This window comes from Sinohyriopsis cumingii, chromosome 4, assembly GCF_028554795.1.
Source record: "Sinohyriopsis cumingii isolate HCF-2022 chromosome 4, ASM2855479v2, whole genome shotgun sequence".
In the NCBI taxonomy this organism is placed as follows: Eukaryota; Metazoa; Mollusca; class Bivalvia; order Unionida; family Unionidae; genus Sinohyriopsis; species Sinohyriopsis cumingii.
In genome coordinates this window covers 42,700,627-42,714,752 of record NC_142964.1, presented here as the reverse complement: position 1 = coordinate 42,714,752, position 14,126 = coordinate 42,700,627, and the positions used below count along the sequence as shown (strand labels likewise).

At 34.3% G+C, this 14,126-nt stretch overlaps 1 protein-coding gene across 1 annotated transcript in view; it reads left to right on the top strand.

Annotated features, from left to right (window-relative positions):
* LOC149801054 (complement C3-like) overlaps window positions 1-14,126 on the top strand; it is a 351,345-nt gene that overhangs the window by 119,628 nt on the left and 217,591 nt on the right. Inside the window, exon 11 of the mRNA XM_089955088.1 lies at window positions 5,571-5,654. Coding sequence (XP_089811214.1) covers window positions 5,571-5,654 — 84 coding nt within the window. The remainder of the gene's footprint in view (window positions 1-5,570; window positions 5,655-14,126) is intronic.

Below are 14,126 nucleotides of genomic sequence, written 5' to 3'. Positions count from 1 at the left end.
GCATATTTGGTCTGCCAGTTTAGGAGTAATCGACCTTTAATTGGACAGTGATCCAAAACAGTAGGTTCACCATTTTCTCATAAAAGGGTACTTCTGGTTAATGCCATGTAAGCTCTGTCAGGTCTGTTGAACTCAAGCAATCATCATATGTGTGCACAAGGCTATACTAGTATTGCAGACCGCTCCGGTGGCCTAGTGGTTAGAGCATCCACCTCGGAAGTGGAAGGTCGTGGGTTCGATCCCTGGCCAAGTCATACCAAAGACTTACAAAAATGGTACTAACAGCTGCCTCGCTTGGCACTCAGCATTAAGAGGTTAGTGTTAGGACTGGTTGGCCTGGTGTCAGGATAATGTGACTGGGTGGGACATCATGCTACATGTCTGTGGCATGATGCCTCAGTGCTAGACATCACTATAAACTGTCACACTGCAGATATCGTAGCAATATGACTGAAAAAGTGTTATAGCTATGTTAAAACTCCAGATCACACACACACACTAGTATTGCAAGTGCAAGAAAGTGGGCTCACTGCATTTTCAGTTGCAACTGATTAGACATGTAGTGTTATGAAATAACAATCCTGACATAAAGAATGAGCAGCTATTATGCCAAAATTTTATGAAATTTATGATTCATATGGTCATTAAAAATAATGTCTGTTACTTGATATGAGTATTGTATAATGAGACAAGTTAACCATATAAAATTACATGTTCTGTGGTTGATCAGTATCTTAAATGGGTTTGTGAAAGGTGATAATAACATTAGATAGTAGGCCTACTCAATAAAATAAATAAATGAAAGATAGTACTAATAGTATTTGTATCTCTTTTATGTACAAATGAACTAATCTATTTATGTTTGCTTTATAAATTGTGAGATGGATCATTGTGATATAATTGGAACAGAAAGAAAATTTAGTTTTTGTCTCTCAGTACCTCAATGAAATCAACATGGTGTGATCCTGTGATGACTAAATTTCAGCCTTTGTCATGATTATCTGATTGGCCACAACTTTGAAAATTGGTACACATGCTAACATAGTGATGACAATTATAAAGGCAAGATTTTCACTTTGAATTTATAAATATTAGAACTAGTGAAAACAATGTGTTTACTTTATTTATTTTTTGTACTACCCCTAACACACATATAATAGACATGATTTTTCTCCGTTTTAAAGCAGAATTCCTCTTTTCTCATGACTTGAATCCAATTTTTTTTATATACTTCATTTTTTTATCATCTCCGATCTGCTTTTTTTGAAAACAGACTGTTCGGTCCTATTCTGCAACGACCCTTGTAATGTATTCATTCCATATATTAGTTAGCCCACGACTCTTGTAAAGGATATTCTGATTGGTCAAAAGTTTAAAGTCATCCATTGAATCTTCAGGAGGTAATGGAAACTGGTGGCAATTGAAAGAAGTATGTTTGCAAAAAATGGTGTCCCGAGTTGTTGAGTGACCATGACACGAGAAGTTTAGATAAAGGGTTTAAAAATATATGGAAATGGGAATGGCTGGAGCAAAAAGTCAACGGAAATTTAGTTGGTCAGTTTATAAGAAAACTGAACGCTAGAGGACTGGCATTTTGTGACCTCTGCTCTATGTTAATCATGGTTGGAAGAGTTACGAACAGCACCTACAAAAGAAGCTGCATATGGAAAATTGAAGCTCAGAAGGCACCTGGAAAAAGTGCAGTTGATTTCTCTAAAAAGACAGATGTAGCTCTATCAGAATATGTGCACTGCATGTCGCCAATACAAGCACCAGCTTGAAAAGAGAAAGGCTCTCATTGCGAAGGAAAAGAAACGACTGAACGTTGAGTACAAAAAGTCAGTCAAAAACGAAGGCTAAACAAATCTTTGCCAACGCTGCATAACGAACTTGACTGGAATATCAACAGGCTATGTCCATTGGAGAAAAAGACCAGTGAATTTATGGGATTATTTGTATATAGGTGATGTACTTGGGTGTTTATTTTACAGATTTGATGAGTTTCTTGCATCTTGATCAGTTTCATCCTCATCACAAAAATAGTCTAAGTGTTACCCATATATCATGCTTCACTGATTTGACTTCGTTTTTGTGTTTTATTTAAAGTTTGTTTCTTAAGCTCATTTCATACTAGTTTCATCAGATTTGATGATCGTTTGCATCTCTGTTATTTCCACATTCTTAGAGTAAAAGGTCCCTGTTACCTACACTTTTATTTTACAGGCTCATGATGCGTTTTAAGTTGAGCTACATGGCCACTTAATTTATTTGCATATATATACTACTGTACCAATAAGTATGATAGTTGGTATGGAGATGCATCTTGATAAGTACTATACCTTCATTACAAAAGTTGGTCACTATTGCTCATATTTCTCACTTCTTTGACTTTGATTACTTTTTGTTTTAACTGTCCAAGTTAGGATCATTAAATTAGATGATCGTGTACGACTATATTAGTACAACACTTGCAATCCACACATATATCAATATTACATATATTCAGATACTTTTAACTATATTTTTTTAACAAGATATCTGATGCCACTGGATTTACTGATAATGAAAGAAAGAAATATAGTGGGTAGTTATAATCTCTGCTGGTATAAACTATTCAAGAGCAAAGTTTCCAATAGTCCGATAAATCAGACCCCCAAATTTATGTTGATACTGATGGATGATATGTGGTTATGATGTCGCCTATTCATAAAATCAAGGAATTCTCTGCAGACAGATTTGTCCAGAACATACAGCGGTACATTTTAGACACTTAATGGCATTTCTTTCATCTGTTGAGCTAACATCAGTGGAAGGGTCCTTTTCATGATATGTCCAGAATATTTCTTCATCAAATCCAATGTTTTACAACTTGTAAATATATGTATGTTCAGTGGCCATTTTGAATTTGGCTATTACCAAATACCAGTAAGTGTATAAATGGTACACTGGTCGAAAGATTTGTAAAATTATACATTTTAATGAACAGGTGACATCATATTCACAAGTCATCCATAAGTATCCAAAAAGTTTTTTTGTAGGGGAGACTAATTAGACAAAGTCTCCAAGTACAGGAAGCTTCTTTTGAATAATTCTTTATTTGCTTTGGGAATCTTATATTTTTTGGTACATTTGCATCTCAAGTGTGGACAGTTGCCAGGTTTCCTGTGATGGAATAGTGACAGTGAATAGAATGGAGCAGTTATTGATATCTTGTGTATTAAAATATCTTACTGAGAAATCCCAAACTTGAATTCAACCACGCTGGTGGCCTAGTGGTTAGAGAATCCGCCTCGGATGCGGGAGTTTGTGGGTTCGATCCCTGGCTGAGTCATACCAAAGACTTATAAAAATGGTACTAACAGCTACCTTGCTTGGCACTCAGCATTAAGAGGTTAGTGTTAGGGCTGGTCAGCCTGGTGTCAGGATAATGTGACTGGGTGGGACATCATAGTACATGTCTGTGGCATGTTGCCCCAGTGCTAGACATCACTATGAACTGCCACACTGCAGACATCGTAGCGATATAACTGAAACTTTTTTAAAGCTACGTTAAAAAATCAAAATCACACACTCACAAACTTGAGTTTATTTTTGTTATCGATTCATTTGTTCTGTCCAGGATTATTATATAATGCACTATAATGCATTTTTGGGGATTTGTTCCAAAATTACTATAAAAATGCATCACAGCTTTTAGACCATTACATATCTTCTATTAAACGTACTCTTTTTTGTGTAACTTTGGATGGGATGGATATGTGTCACTCACCAACACTTGATCATTATGACCTACTATTTAGTACAAACGAAGTCGTGACAGTTTCTGCTTGGTTTTGATTCCATTACCTCTTCAACTATTGCAATAAAAAGTACACTGAGAATGCCTTTTATAATTAATGCATTGCACATATTTCTAGGATTGTTAACACTACTTTAGTTTTGGTGTCTGTGTTTAAATTAGTACACTTAGAATGTATATTCAAATAGATACATTTCTCTTTATAAAAGGGTCACTATAACTTCTTTTGCAGGATTTTGAAAACTACATAATAATGGTGCATGTGTTCAAATTACACCATTTTTACCAAACATGTATATCAAATGTATATGGAAAATAAGCCATGCCACATTTCAAAACTGGGTTGTTGATATATATTTTCTTGTGTAAGTTGGATGCTTGCAAGATACTGACGTGTATCACAGTAGTGAATGTTATGTTGTGAGTTCTGCTCACTAACCACATAAGTTCACAAGTTCAGTTCTAGGTTTTACTTGTAAGACATGAAAATAGTTGGCCAGAGGGGTTCACAGGTACAATCATGTATATAATGAATTTCACCCGACACAGTTTGTAAAAAAAAAATAGAAAAAAATTTACAGCTAATAAATTTAAACTGTCAAATCTCCTTTGCAAACACAATTACCATAAGATTTAAATATTTAGTATTTTGATTTTAGAGATGAAGAAAATTTAATTATTTTTTACTCAAATGGACTTTAAAAATTAAATCTTTTATAATTTAAAACAAAACCAGTCTAAATGGTGTTGTAACCCATGGCCTAGATTTTTGTGCACATTTTTAAGTTAGATTTTACCCAGTCTCTAGCATATAATATAATTATCAAGGAATGGAATTTAATAACTAATATATTATTCTATTTCTATAAGTGGTTGGAATAATTTTATGGGGGTAGGTCTAAGAAACTTATTTGAAATGGGCAGAGACTAAAAGGTTGTATTGTTTAATAAAATCTTAATTGTTTTTAGTTTTCCTTTCAACTCTGTTTACTAAATTTTCCTAGCTTTCCTCTTGGCATATATATTACAACTCTGATGAATCTCAAACTACCAGGTATTCATTTTACTTGACATAAACTGATACACCTAACAAGTTTTATTTTGGAGACTATTGTCTTATTGTTGTAAATAATCATAATTTTTTCTACTACCATATGCATCTTTCATAATAAAAAATGTAATCACTTTCACTGGTAAAACTATCAAAACATGTTGAATACATGTCAGTGTCAGCCCTGACTCCATCCTTACCATCATATATAAATAAATAAATAAATAAATATATATATATATATATATATATATATATATATATATATATATATAAAATCCCTATATTATTTATGGAAACTTTTAGAGTATACTGCTCCTATAATGTATAAAATGTGAATATAAAAAAGATAAAAATCACTTTTAAAGATGGTCAAACGTCCATATACATAGGGGTTTCTTCATCCAACATAGATCTTGCATAATATGGTAATTTGATGAATCAACATCATGGTAATCTCTGGCACAAATGGCAGGCAGGTCTGTTGAGAGCATATATTAATGATTTCGCATAGCACTTGTTTTCACCTATGTCAATCATGACTAATATATGTGCAAACCACAGGTACATATATAGTTTTAAATAAAATTCAATAATGTTAATGTTTTTTTTTAAAAATGTTTTTAGTATGTGCTAACAAGTAATGGTAGACTGATTGGTTTGTGTGAATTATATTATCTATAACGTTCTTGGCAATCGTTGACTCATTTTCTTTTACAGATTACTCCTGATCTGTCCAGGGATTCCAAAATGCATACAGTGAAGAAATATAATAGCAATCGATACTTGCAGCTAGAAATTACAGTAAGTGAATAGTGTTTTTCATCTACAGATTCAAATACTTTAACCATTCATTGCATTTTACATCCAACATTCCTTTTTTCTATTTTTCAAATGTGGGACAGACAAGTTGTGATTTATTAATTTGTTTTTGAGTGTTTTATTTGCACTTTACAGGAAGCAAGTTTTTGGACCTCTCTCTCTTCAAGGGAAGCAATCATCTGTATAGAGTAACAATCCCTCCTGATAAGTACCCCTATTTCTAACATCTCTAGGTGCCAGATTAAATCTTTTTTTAGAGGCTTGGTCTGATCACTAGTATGATGCATGAATTCTGTCCATTAAAATGAAGGATTACTGGCCTCACTTCTAGGAACCTCTATCTTTTTCAAAAGCCCCTGTATTGTTACAACAGTCTTAATTGTTATCTCCATGGGAAAAAGCGTACACTCTTCTCAGGAAGAGTGCAGCAGACAGAGTGAAGACCACTCAAGATCTTGTTTATTTTAATCTTGTGCCCTCAGTAGGACCCGCTGATTGCTCAGATACAGTTAGGATCTAAGTTTCATCATCATTGAAGTTCGTGGGAAAATTAGGACAGGTTTCTGAGTGGAGTTCCAGTTCATGCTTTGGGATACCACTCCTTTAATATACAGATTCAGGCAGGAACGCTTACCTACACCTTGAGTGATTAGTCCTTCAGGACCTAAAGGTTTGGGAAAAATCAACTATCTGGAAGTGTGGGCTGTTTTTCTAGCACTTCAAAGGTGCTTCAGTTGAACAAGAGATCTCTGCGTATTGGTTGCTTTTGACAAAACGTTGGTTATAGCATATCTCAAACATCAAGCGGGCCCTCATACCCCTGCTCTTGGCTTGGAAGTCTTGAACTTCCTATTGGACAACTTCAGAGGAGATACAAATCTAGAGTCATCCACATTCTGGGCAAAAGGTATATCCTGCCAAACAGATTGTCTATATAGGGCTGAACAGTCCTCACAGAATGGTTTCTTCAATGGCTGGTAGCATAGACATTTCTTCATCAATGGGAAGGTCAACAGAAGCTGTGTTTGCAATGAAACAGAAGAACAAGCTCCCACTTTATGCTTCTTCATTGCCAGGCCAGAGGGCAAGGGCAGTGAACATCTTCATTCTGAGGTGGGATCATGTATATGCCTATACCTTCCCACCTTTCAGAATGAGGCCTCATGTTCTTCAGAGAGACAAGACATTCAAGTTAGAGCTATTCTAGATAGCTTCCTTTTTTGCCCCTAGTGATTGTAGTTAAGTGAACGTGACCGTTTGGTCAATATTCTAACGGAATTACTGCAGAGGATGATCTGCTGTTGCAGTACCAATGGTCCCTTATGTACAGTACTGATAAAATCCTCCACCTTCATGCTTTGTTCATATCAAATGATCTGTCTTCCTGTTTTTAATTAAGTTTGCATAGACCAGTCGACCTCCAAGGTTTACAATGTCAAGAGAAGTTTAAGTAGTTCGTGCAATAGAGAATGCATTGGTCATATCTGCCATCTTTAACTGCTGTTGCAGATTTTCTTTTTCTTTGATGAAAAAGATTGCACAGTATTCACCATTAAGGGCAATGGATCAGCCCTCTCCAATACTCGGACTTAAGTTCTGTATGGATTCCACAGAAGAGTCAAATCTACATCTGTCGTAACTAAGCAGGTTATTCTGGCTCCAGTGACCAGTTTGTTTGCTAATAATTCTGAGGTGGAACCTCTTGTGTGTTCTTTGGTCATTATCTAAACCTCCTTATGAACCTTGGAGTGAAGCTTCCTTAGAGAACCTTACCTTTAAAAGTTTTCCTCCTCTAGCATTAGTCAAGATAGGGGTGAATTTCATGCTTTGTGAATGGAAAAGGATTGTTTATGTTTCATCAGTAGCTATGAGCTGGTTGCTCTTCTTTGCCAGCTAGGGTTTCTGAACAAGAGTTGTCTACCCACAGTAGCTGTTCGTTCCTATTGAAATTCCAAGTCTAAGTCATATCTCCTCTGATGATCACGATATACTCCTGTGTCCAATTAGATCATTACAATTCTATCTATATCAAAAGAAATAAGAAAGGATTGTAAAAAAAATATTATTCCTTTTAAAAGTACTTTTTATATTATGGCAGCCACCATCTTGAGGTGGATTGTTTGGACTATTAAGAAAGCTTATAAATCTTGCTTAATGAAGATAAAAGCGCATGATGTTAGAGCTATTGCTGCTTATTTTTTGTTTTTTAATCATTTATCTATGAATGATTCAGAAAGCTACCTTCTTGTGACCTGACTCCACTTTCTCATCATTTTCCTTTTGATAAATGCTGCACCAGATTATGGGTACAGTGTGACCACACTATAACACGATAGTTGGAGCCCATAGAACCCGACCGTGTTATATACCAAACTATGTTATAACCAACCTAGTCAGTTACCTGAAGAAAATGATGCATTTACCTAAAACATGGCAGGCAGAGAGGGGTGGTGGTAATAAAAGCGGGCACAAAAATAAGTGCTTCTGATTAAATGAAGACACTTGTATATTGACAGCTGACATTTGTGTAGTCAGTTCATAATCCATTAAGTACTGTACTGTATATAATAAATCAATGAATTCGAATATAGATCGCATGTTATAAACTACACTACATGTATGACTCAAAACCCATTAGAAAACACAAATAATACCTCTTGATCACGTTATAAACTACATATTTGACTCACATTCCTTTAGAAAACACAAAAAACACGTATTTAGATAAAAAAATATTAGTCCTCGTTTAGATCTATACCTGATCGTCACTTAACAGTTCACTACAATTGTTGCAAGTAGCATATGACCATTGCTGTTTACATACTACATGTACATGTAGTAAAAATGGCCTAGAATTTGGTCTGCTGGAGATAATATCATCTTGGCATGGCTACTCTGGGGATAAGGCTGTTGATAAGGAAAACAAAATTTTAACAAATTACAAAGGTTTAACAAAACATCTTCAGTTAACTTGAAGGCTATATATCTATCGTTTCAAAAGATTGGAAATTTAATTTGCATTGCGGCTGTTGATAGTGACTGTAAGCATATTTTTTCCTGCAAAAATGAAACGAAAATGCAGCAATCTCTCATATTCCATTGTTTATCTTTACAGTTGGTGCTGATTTCCTTGAAGGAAAGGATATTTGTTTTTATTGAAGATTGTAGTTGGCTTTCTTTGAATGAAAGGTGTATGGGTTATTGAAGTTACCGCTAAAGGACAGCTTTGGAGGACCAAACGGTTGTCTGTTTCTTAATGTGTCAGCAACATCAAATAATTGTAGAACATTGTTTCAGACTGATTTTTTTCTCACTTTGTATTTATACAGAATGGTCGGTGCTTCATGGGTGTTTAGTTTTCATTGAAGTTTCAGCAAAACTAATTTTTTCTTGGTGCATTTTAAAAAGAAAAAGAATTTGCTGTTGTTTGGTTGATTGTACCAGTTCCTTTTCCTGCCTTCAAAATGTTGGTTGATTGTAACTAGTCCATGTAGCATAAGTTGACCAACAAGTAGATCTCCGTTTGTTTTGTATTTTTGTAGTGGGTGGTGGTGGGGTTTTGACATTTCTGGTGGGGGAGTAATGCTGACATCCACGCATGCTCCAGACGTTTAAAAAAAAGGCCAACAGATGATGAATACACAGGTGTTCTGTTCTGTTCTGACAGGGATTACTACAGAAGATATGAGTGTTCTGAAGGATTTAATTCTATGAGTGAAAAGAAGAGGGATTTTACTTACCATCCACATATAGAGGTCAGACAAAATAAAAATATTAATTACTAGTGAGATCTCACGGCATACATTACTCAGGCCAGATGTCAGGCAAAACACTGTTAAGATAGTTTGTCAGTATGAACATAGAATATGTTTATCTAACAATAGATAAATTCCAGTGCATTTTATATCAAGCTTGTGGCTTCCTTTCATGGTGTTTCTGAATTTCTTCACTCCAAACCAAGGGCTGTATATACTAGTTTGAACAGTCAATAATGTTGTGGAAAAAATGCCAGATAGTATATTTTGTCGCTAGTAAAGAATATAAATCACAATTTGTGATGTTGGCAAATAAACGTTTTACACATTATTTTTTGTACTTTTGAAAAGAAAAACCTTTTGTCAAGTATGAGAAAAATACACATATATGAAATTGCAGGAGCCTTGACTTGATCATCTTATATTAAAATTCGAACTGTTTTGTATATCTGATTTAATATATATTTATTTTAATTGTTTGTTTGTCAGTCTTAATTTTTTCTTTCTTTTTCATACATGCTATTGTAATGTTTATTTACTTGTGATGGTATTTTTCCAGAAAATGGGTTTACCTGAATCATTCTTTTCATAAACACCAGATGTTGGCCTGGATGCTGACCTTGATTCAGAATTAGTAAACAAAGTTCTATTTTATTTTAAAATGATTGGTTGTTGTCAAGATCATGATGGGACTATGTGGCTTAAGAAGTAAACACTTTTTTATTATTCTGGGAATAAAATCATTGGTCTAATCAAGGCCATATTCTGTGTACATGATATAAACACCATCAGGTGAGCCTCCTTCTGATTTTGCACCTTGGGAGAATTTCAAAACTGCGTCTTATGATACAATATAACCTTTGTTTTAGAGATATCTCTCTCAGCTCTGATTTAATATATATTTATTTTAATTTAATTTTTTGTTTGTCAGTTTTAAATTTTTCTTTCTTTTTCTTACATGCTATTGTAATGTAAATTTATTTACTGGAGATGATATTTTTCCAGAAAATTGGTTGACCAGAATCAATCTTTTCATGAACACCAGGTGTTGGCCTGGATGCTGACTTTGATTCAGAATTAGTAAACAAAGTTCTATTTTTATTTTAAAATGATTGGTTGTTGCCAAGGTCATGATGGGACTACGTTGGTTAAGAAGTAAACACTTTTTTTAAGTTTTATTCTGGGAATAAAGTTATTGGTCTAATCAAGGCCATATTCTGTGTACATGATATAAACAAGATCTCGTGACCCCCCTTCTCATTTCGCAACTTGGGAGAATTTCGAAACCACGTCATATGATACAATATAACCTTTGTTTTAGAGAGAGAGAGATCTCAGTTTTGGGCTTTTTTTTACTGATGTCAAGTTATGTTGCTGTAGTAAGATCTTGAACTATAATTTTCTTCAGATCAGTTGGATTTCAAAAGGACTAATTCTTTTTTCTCTGGAACTATTTTGAGGAGTGCTTACACATAAATTTTGGAAAGACATTGCTTACAAATTATGCAATTATTTACAAGGAACTTTAGATAAGCACAGTATTGACTACAGCGTACGTCATCTTCATCCATCTTGGAATTTCCATCAGGATTCGAACTTGAAATTATTAGAACATTTATTACTAGGACTTTTGAAAAATAATTCTTGGATTATTCTTATATTAGTTTTGGATTTGATTCTTGAAACCGTAAGTTCTTCTCTTTTTATTTTTACAGAATTTTCCCAGTGAAATAAATTATTTGTTAAATTTTAAAAACTTTATGTTTTCACTCTTTCTGTGTTACTGTTTGTTCAAACCTAAACATGTAACAAAACACAATCTCTTTCCCAAAGATGATAATAAACTTTTTACACGTTACTTTTTGTACTGTAAAAAAGAAACAACTTTGTTTATGAGACAAATTACATGCGTATGAAATTTCTTGAGTCATGCCACAACCGTATTATATCTGATTTATCTTTTAATGGAGCGTACTATAGCAGGGTCACACTGCATTTATGGTTTGGGCCGAACTGTATCAGCCTAGCAAAGTGTCTACTAATCCATTCTGTAGTAGAAGATCCTATTACAGTAATGGCAAGTTCTCTTTACTATCTTCAGCCATTATCCTACCACTGGGCAGGCAATTTTGGCAATTCAGTTTTAGCAGGTAATGTTTTGCTGCTATTAATATGTGCTTTTAATGATGGGTGGAGTGGGGTAAAACTAATTATAATTGTTTTAACTACTTGATATTATGGCTATATTGGTTTAAGTCAAAGAATGCTTAAATTCTGATTGATGGATGTGGACTGAGGTATCCAACTAGGATTATGCTGTTTTTTATTATAGACCACTAATTGCTAATTGGAGGATATAATTATGTCCTTGGACTGGGGAGTGACTGTTACTCGAGGAAAAGATATAGGAATGTAATAATAGCAGGGAAGTATTACATAACTAAAATTAGTTTTATCTCCTAAAAACTACATTTTAATTTATGTAAACATGAAGATCAAGAAAACAATTATCAACTGTGACTAAGAAAAGTTGTATGAAAATATTGTGCAGAGAACAAAATTAGCATGTCCAAATCTTGAATTGTTAGAAGACTTGCTAGAATAAAGACAGTAGTATACAAAATCTTATATTTATGCTAATTTAAAATAAAATTTATGAAACTCATTGAAGGATATCAATCATTTCCTTGCCAATGCTTATTTCTTAAATTTCATTTGAAACGATTATTTTGTAAAATCCTGTAAACAGTTTTTCCCTTTATGCACATTTGTGCATCAGGGATGCACGCTGGAGAAAATTGAAGCACACATTTTGTTGGCATGCATTTTTTTTATACAAAGGATTTGCATAATGCAATCAGGATTTATTTAGCATCCAATGCCTTGGATGAGGGGTGACATCGTGTATACTTTGAGCATATGCATTGACTGCTTCTCCGTTTTGTTTACTCCCATGTGTTGCGCTCCTCTGTTCGTATAGCGGAGTGCAACACAGGGAGCATACAAAATAAGGTAGCAGACTAGTATAGGCAGTGTTATGACGGAGTAGCTTCCCCTAATCTCGCTAGCTCTCATGCGATTTCCATCGAGCTGAGCAAGATGTCATCTTGATGTTTAACCTTAATGCTTATTGCACTAGAAAGTGCTCTCCAGATTAAAACGTGGTCCACTAAGAATCATTAGTGAAGAAAGTGAAAGAAGCAGAACACAAAAGAGTAATTGTGGATCTAACTTTAATGAAAAATGGAGAAAATAATTCCCTTGACTGGAATATGGCACATCCGTTAGGATTAATACCGGTGTGACTTCTGATCGTGTGATTGCGAAGACTGCAAAAGTCAATAATCCTTTTGTGGCAGGGTTTAAGAATTTTAAACAATCCGCCCTCGTTCGCCACAAGATATCTGGAGAACACATTATAACCCAAGACATTCTTTCACAACAAAGAAATCAGTAAACTTGCCAAGACAAATGCATTTATTTGGATTACACAGTCAGGGGGTCATTGCAGATATTTGTTGGTTTCTAACTTTGCTGCAATAAAAGAAAGATCTTAAAGTTCAAGTGTAACTTATTAGAAACAAGATGATTCATTAGCCTCCTTGATTTTTGGATAAATTTGTTCTAGGACGAAGTACAGTGAAACCGATGATAGTACACATTTTTTGACAGGCAGTAAATTAATTGCCATTTAGTTAATAAGATTTATTAGGCTTTTTGTATTGGTTTGTATGTAACCTGTTGATCTATAATATTGCTTCAAAAAGATTATTAGGAAACTGTTGAAAGTACGACTTTAAAAGAAAAACGAACTAATACAATTATTCATTGAATAGACAATGCATTTGTTTGTTAATTGTGCATGTTGGTTTATTTGTGTTTAGGGAAAGAGAGAGTATGTTGTGCAAGTTGCAGTATCCTATTACAAGCTGAAAAAGTACGAGTCAGATTTAAATTTGTCGGTACATTTTTGACCCCGACATTTTTTATTTGACCCCCAGTTCAGACACCAAGGGGTTTTTACTCTCAGTTTTAGACCCCTGGGGGATGCACTGTGTAAATCTGATTAGTGATTATTGATCTTTAAAGCTTGATATAAGAAGTAACAGTTAACACATTCCCCAGTCCATTAAAGAATTAATACATCCCCCAATCCATTAAATAATTAACACATCCCGAATCCATTAAATAATTAATACATCCCCCAGTCCATTAAATAATTAACACATTCCCCAGTCCATTAAATAATTAATACATCCCCCAGCCCATTCAATAATTAATACATCCCCCAGTCCATTAAAGGTCACTGGCCACATATATTGTCCAGACGTGTGATATTATTATAGTTAGAAACAAAACGCGATGGTTATGTATGCACACCATAAAAATGTTAATTAGACTTAAAACTCCGCTTTATAAAATAAAAAAAATTATTCGCAATCTACGTAAACAATCGGTAGTTTCCGCCTGCCAGAACCGGATATGACGTACATTAATCCCTTCTATTCAACCTAGCCATTCAAGTGCTTAATTTCCCCACATAAATGTCTATGTGATATAGTGTACGATCGTGCTTTTGTACAGCAAATATGGTGCACTGTGTTGCATTCGGATGTAACTAAAAGAGTGATGATGGGAAAAAGCGTTCTTTCTTTTATCGAAAAACCATGCTTACCAGAAAAAAGTGTATTTAATCTGT